This window comes from Danio aesculapii, chromosome 24 (assembly GCF_903798145.1).
Source record: "Danio aesculapii chromosome 24, fDanAes4.1, whole genome shotgun sequence".
NCBI classification, from domain to species: Eukaryota; Metazoa; Chordata; class Actinopteri; order Cypriniformes; family Danionidae; genus Danio; species Danio aesculapii.
The window spans coordinates 10329846-10337345 of NC_079458.1; the positions used below are offsets into that span (position 1 = coordinate 10329846).

Consider the following 7500-nt stretch of genomic DNA (forward strand, 5'->3'; position numbering starts at 1 on the left):
CACATCTCTAACACACCAGTGGTGGATATATAGGAAATCTGCTCCCTAGAGAGGATTATTTTAGCACCGTGATTAATGATATATATAGAGCATTTCCACTGGAAATTAAATGAAAACATTTTGATGTAATAAATAACCACGCCGTAAGGCCTATTTTAGGATAATCTAGTGAAATAGATATTTTACAGCTGACAGTTTCACTTAAATAATGTGTCCAAACACAAACCGATTATGTTAACTTCATTGTTTTATCAACTGTAAGTGGGTTGTAAAACATAAAACAATTAAGTTCTGCCAAAAAAACCTGAATAATCATGTTAATTCAGCTCATTTTAAATACGTTGTTTGAACTAGGGGTGCATGATATCGGAAAATGCCAACAATTTATTTTTTATTTTGCGATATATATTGCGATATGAACACAATTTCTCTACATTACTTTATATCTCTGTAAAGAATTTATAATGTTGGATCAATCGGGATGATTCTGCAGTCGGAGGGCATCACCATAAAATCTAATAAACAATCTATAAAATTTTGGGGGTCCCAAAAATCGCGCTGCAAGTAGCACAGACAATGGAGAAAATGTGTTATTTTCGTCATTGTCTGTGCTACTTGCAGCACGATCTTGCATTTGAATGTGTTGTGAGTATTTTCATGCATGTGTTTAGTCAGAGATTAATGAATTAAAGTTGACTATTTGCATCCCCATAAAATTTAATAAACAATCTATAAACTTTTTGGGGTCTCCCGACACATTTTCGTTGTTGTCTGTGCTGTTTGCAGTGCATTTCTGTATTTGCATGTGTTGTGAGTATTTTCATGCAAAACAATCTATATATATATAATCAAGACAAAGATACAATTGAAAATGTGTTTTTTTTTTGTTTTCTGAGTCTAACAGTTTTCAAGTACAGTAACTGACTGAAAGTTACTAAAAAAAAATAAAAATAATTCAATAAAACGAATCGTGGCTAAGGTCACAAATAGTACAATTTCTTATACCTGAATGCTTTTAAAATCATTATACAACCACAGGCATCAAAAACACATACAAATGATGAATTAATACAAACTCAATATTGCATATGCTCGTGATGTGACTATTGCGAATGATCCCATTGCAATATCGATGCTGAAACGATGTACTGTGCAGCCCTAGTTTGAACAAGCAGCAAAAAAATTCTTTCTTTGAATTTCTTTCTGTCTTTAATTGTAACTGAAATAAAATAAAACAAAATTACAATTATTAATAGTAAATTATTGGCATCAGTGCAGAAATGCATTCTAAATGACTAACACTTGAAATAAAACAACTGTTAAAAATAACTTTATTATCTACTACAAACAAATCACTAATACTTTTAGCTCAATAAACTTTTAATTTGCTGCCTATTAACAGTTAGTAAGATAGTAGTTGAGTTTAGGTATTTTAGGGATGTAGAATAAGATCATACTTCATACAGTTAAGTACTAATAGCAAGCCAATGTCTTATTAATAAGCATGAAATAAGCCAAAAATATATCAAAATATAATATCTTATAGGAATTTTGATTACAATAACTAAAACTATAATTATTATATATAAAATAATGTTAAATAACATTGCAAAACAGCTTTATGTTATTAAATACAAAAGATTATGAAATTGATTAAATAGATGAAAATTTTATTTACAGTTTCATAATAATAATATCATCATGACTGCTCACTTATGATATTTTTATCTTAAATAATAAATAAATTAATTAATTAATACATTTGAACACATATTACATAATACTGTTTTAAAATAATATTAATAATAATAATAAGAAGAAGAAAATTGATTTATAATATCAATGAAGTTAACTTAATTATTTTATCAAATTTAAGTAGACTCAACATAAAACAATTAAGCTGTCCCCCAAAAAACTGAAGAATTGTGTTGATTTAGCTCAATTTAAATAAGTTGTATTATTATTATTATACCTTAATAATAATAACAAATAAATAAAATAAGCATTATAGCAAAATTCCAGTCAAACTTTCCAGATCTATATTAAAGGCCAACCCCAACCTGTAAAGCTTTTTGCGTTTTAACCAGAGAGAACCAGACACTGCTGTAAAATATCAGACGCTTGGCAAACCGGGACCCAAAACAGCAGAATTCTCTGAGAACAAGGTCAAAGTTGAACAGCTTCTACAGCTCATGAACTCTGCTTTTTTATATATTTTGAAGAGCGTTTCACAAGGGTTTGGCTCTGTAATTCACTCTCCCGCTCTTTCTCCACACCCTGGAGGAGGACACACATCGTATTACGGGTTAAAGGGTCAAAAAGGGAAAAAAAGGAGAGCAGAACAACCTTCTCCAGTTCCCATTTCTTCATCCTCTCCTGTGTCAGGAACTCCTTCATGACTTCCTCCTGCACAAAGAAAAACATACAAGTCAAGCAAAAACCAGCAAACAGGCCTGGAGGTGAAACAACGTCTGCAACTCGCATTTTATAGACACTCCTAGAAGAACATTTTATTTCCCAGAATGCTCTAATTGTGCAGTCCTGCTTATTTTTTAATAAGTCCATTGTGCTGTTGGGTTGGACTAATGTAATTACTCTTTTGTTTGACTGTGTTTAACGAATTTAGGGATACTAAAATATATTACATTCGGGCTGGGGAGATAATAATGCATCTGAATACAGCACTTTATGCTGAAAATATGAAGGTTATATATATAACTATATGAGAAGTATACAATAAAATAGTTTCATAATTTGTAAAAAACTTGATTTGAAATTTATTTGAACACAATCATCTAACAAAAAAAAATAGTTATGTTATAATGTATTATTATTGTTAATATTGTTAATAATAATAATAATAATAATAATAATAATAATAATAATAATATTGTTGTTGGTCAATCAATATGTAATACAACAGTTAAATAAAAGCCGATGAGCAATATGGTTGGTAATAGTAATAATAATAAGAAGAAGAAGAATAGTATCACCGTTATTTCATTATTATTAACATTATTATTATTATTAGATATTATTTTCATTATTATTACTATTATTGTTATTATTATTAATATTATTATTAATGTTTCATATAAGCTAAGCTAAGCTTTCACATAAAAATAGTTATTGTGATGATGAGTATGTGTATGCATATCTTATTTTATTTATTTATTTATTTATTTTTACCAATTTGTCCCCCCTTTCTTTTATTTATCCCTTTTTATTACTTTTTTATATTAATTAATTATTATTTAATATTTTATTATTATAATTATTATTATTATTGTTGTTGTTATTATATTATCATATTTAAAAAAATGTTTTATATAAGCTGTACATATACAGATATACTTTTACTGTTAAAACTAATAACATTAATATTATTATTTTCATTATTATTATTATTATTATTATTATTATTATTATTATTATTATTATTATTATTATTATTATGTAATATAATGTTATTATATTTTATTATTAAAAATGTTTATATAAACTGTACAACACAAAATACATACATTACTGATATGTGAGTCCCATCTCACACTCAATACTTTACAATTACTACAAATGCAGCACTACAACTTACAAAAGAGAGAGATCGACTTAGAATGTCAATTACCAGTTTAATAGTGATTTGATCAGCTGTAGTTAGAAATTACACAGTTTTTCTCTGTGTAATTATGCGGGCTTATTATGCGGTCTATGTGGCCATCTTGTGGCAGAGCGTCAACCGTCTTTGCTTTGCTCAATGAAAGAATAAATATTTAAAACAGGCACTTTCCTTATAAATAAACTGCAGAGTTGCAATCTAAACCACAACATTTTCAACTAAAAAAAGCCTCAAAAGTACATTACGTTGGGCAACAGCTGCAATATTTGTCAAACTGTAGTGAGTCTATCAAGCTGCTGTCACTCTATGTGGGCGGAGTAATACAGAGAAGAGAAGAGGCTGTACGAGTTCTGATATTGCAGAATATTACATGGCTATCAGCCAATCAGTTTTCAGAAACAGACAGAACTGTTGTATAAACATTGATAAATAATGAACCAATAACTGATAAAAAAATCCAATTAATGAACTTTTTCTTCTAGTAATGCTTGTACTCTTTGCTCAGCGCTGCTCGTAAGGCTCATTCACACCCTGACCTCCTCCTTTGTCTCACCTCACTGAGTTTTCCACACACAGGCTGAGCCGTCTGCAGTATAAGAGAAGTGGTCACCGAGTCCAGACCTGCGTACGATAAATAAACCTCATTCAAAGAAACAACACAACACCAAAACACACTTCAAATAAGTGTGTCTTGCAGTACAGTTAGTGTGTGTGTGTGTGTGTGTGTGTGTGTGTGTGTGTGTGTGTGTGTGTGTGTGTGTGTGTGTGTGTGTGTGTGAGTTCAGGCTTAAAGCTATTACTGTGTGGTTTAATGTCATGACTGCGCTGCTCTGTGAGGCGACTGACCTTTAACACACTCCGGCTGAATGATTCCACCGTGAACTTCAGTGGCCGTGATAACAGTACATGGCGAAGGCTGTTCCAATAGGATGCTGACCTCTCCAAACGACTGCTTTGGGCCCAGTTTACCAACCACTACAGATCTGACCCTGCAGGACTGTAGTTCACACACTTTCAGCAGTGCATTAAAGGAACACAACACTTTTTTTTGGCCGTAGTGTATGGGTGAGTGTGTGTGTGCGTGCGTGCGTGCGTGCGTGTGTGTGAATGAGAGTATATGGGTGTTGGTGATTCATTCCGCTGTGGTGATCTCTGATAAATACGAGACTGAATGAATGAAAGTTTTGTTTGTTAAAACTAAAAGTTGGGCGTCACAGTGGCGTAGTGGGTAGCATAATCGCCTCACAGCAAGAAGGTCGCTGGTTTGAGCCTCGACAGGGTCAGTTGACATTACTGTGTGGAGTTTGCATGTTCTCCCCGTATTGGCGTTTGGTTTCCTCCAGGTGCTTCGAGGGCAGCACAGACAGACTGAGATCTTCAACTCTTCTTTCACAGACTGATATAATTCTGGGATACAATATTAATTGACAAATTGGCATCGAGGAATTTTGTATCTTGGTTCTACAGCAGGGGTCTTCAACATTATGCTACAATATAAAAACAGAAAGTGTCCAAGAGCTACTCATGTCAGTCACTGAACATTTCAAATTGATTAAGGATCATATAAGCTATAACGGATCATAGATCTTAAGTTAACAATAATCCAAACTGTTACACCCCCCCGATTTTTTAATGCTTATAATAGTTTAATGATTATAATAAGTAATAATTGAAAGAAAATGACATTTGTCTCCTCCCCATTTTGGCTAATCTGAAAAATGATCTGATCCGTGACGCAAAAACTGTAATGTGGTCCGAACCATGAGATTTATTATCTGTTACACCACTAGAAATACAAAAATTAACGGATGAAAAGCATTTTATGATACGGATTCATATTAATAATGCCACAATGCCGCGACACTTGTATTTTTTTATGTTAAATAATCAATGAAATAGCACAGCTGAGATTTCCAGGTCTGGCAGAAGCATTTTTAGCTTAGCTTAGCATAGATTATTGAATCGGATTGGACCATTAGCATCTCAAAAAAATGAACAAAAGTTTCAATCAATTTTCTATTTAAATTTTGACTCTTCTGTAGTTACACTGTGTACCAAGACTGACAGAAAATGAAAAGTTGCTATTTTCTAGACTGATACTGTATGTCTAGGAACTAGATTCTCCTTCTGGTGTAATAATCAAATAACTTTTTTTGAAATGCTGAATGTTGAAAATGATCTAAAACTTTTAACTTTTTTTTTTTTTTTCATTTTTGAGTAAGATGCTAATGGTCTAATCAGATTAAATGACTTATGCAAAGCTAAGCTAATAGTGCTTCTGCCAAGCCCAGATATCAGCTGATTTGGAAAAAAAAAAAAAAGTAAAACTCAACTCTAGTGGAGCTGTAAAATGAGACTCTAAACACTGGCAGTGCTTTCTGACAGAAAATGCATTCAAAATAAAAATGGCATGCACTAATGTTTTTATAAAAGCAAGTCTGTTGTGCGAGTTCTGTCCTGATACCTTTGTGTCCACAGATTTTATTAACGATCCCACGTCCTGAAGGATGTTACATTCACCACGTGCAATGAAAGCCACGAATGAGCAGATATTTCCCTCCTTCACCAGCACTGTGAACACAGATTCAAGAGCTTGCTTATTCAGGTAATAAATTAAGTGTCCTGCATTTCACATAAGCTGAAGATTTACAGCATTTACAGCAACTCTTCATTTATGAGGTAAACTTTGACTTCAATAGTTTTGTTAAAAAAAAATAATAATAATAATAAAATTATACATTTTCATCAGATTTTATACAGACCAGAAGTTTAAATGAAAAGCATTTTATGAAACTGAAATCTACTGTAACATTTTAATTGCTTTCATTGTCCCTTTTGATTATTTAATGCAGTGTTTCCCAACCCTGTTCCTGAAGGCACACCAACAGTACACATTTTCAACCTCTCCCTAATCAAACACACTTGAATCAACTCAGCAGAACATTAGAAAAGACCCCAAAACCTGACACGAATGGGTCAGATAAGGGAGACATGCAAAATATGTACTGTTGGTGTGCCTCCAGGAACAGGGTTGGGAAACACTGATTTAATGCATGTTTGCTAAATAAATATATTAATTCATTAAAAAAAAAACAGACCACAATATTTTAAACACCCGTGTTTGCTTGGCAAATGTGACAGGATACATGTTAATATCCATTGATCTCTGTTGTGTTAATGTACAAAATAAACCTGATATAACATCCACAAACAGGGACTGAAGTGTCTTCTTTTATATTTGTACTGACATGTGCTGTGTTGATGAATTACAGTGATTTTACGGTCTTTACTTTATTACAAACATATACTAATTTAAAATCATTTTAAACTTGTAAAGCTCATTCTTGAGGTGCAGCTGATCACAGCGAGCTGAACAGATCTTTTAATCCAAGTTGCTTTGTGCATGTCCTGTCTTGCTGATATGATTATATGCGTTACTACAGAGACATATGTTAACTGGCTGTCTGTCAATAAATTTGGTGGGCGTGACAAATCACATTCCTACATTATGTTGCAGTCATCCTCAAAATGGGAGGGATTTGGATCCTATTTAATGTCAGGAAATTTAAAAAAAGAAACTTATTGTCTTTATATTACCCCAATGTGACTGTGGACACTATTCCTACACACAGTTCAGTCCAAACAGCTTAAAAAAGATGATTTTCATGGGTGCCCTTTAAATCAATTTTAAAAAAAAACAGTAAAAATAAAGATTTTATACTGAAATATATTAATTATATCAATAAAAAATGTTGTATTAAAATACAACAAAAGGACAAAAGCAAAAAATAATGTTTACTATTTGTTGAAACACTTAAAATGAGCTGAAACAACCCAATTCTTGGGTTTTTTTTGGGGACAACTTAAATTTTTTAAAAGTT

At 32.0% G+C, this 7500-nt stretch overlaps 1 protein-coding gene across 1 annotated transcript in view; it reads right to left on the bottom strand.

Moving 5' to 3' along the window:
• cnbd1 (cyclic nucleotide binding domain containing 1) overlaps positions 1-7500 on the bottom strand; it is a 72953-nt gene that overhangs the window by 3351 nt on the left and 62102 nt on the right. Inside the window, exons 9-12 of the mRNA XM_056451001.1 lie at positions 6084-6190; positions 4466-4616; positions 4173-4240; positions 2347-2406 (exon numbers count right to left, since the gene is read on the bottom strand). Of these exons, the coding sequence (XP_056306976.1) occupies positions 2347-2406; positions 4173-4240; positions 4466-4616; positions 6084-6190 (386 nt within the window). The remainder of the gene's footprint in view (positions 1-2346; positions 2407-4172; positions 4241-4465; positions 4617-6083; positions 6191-7500) is intronic.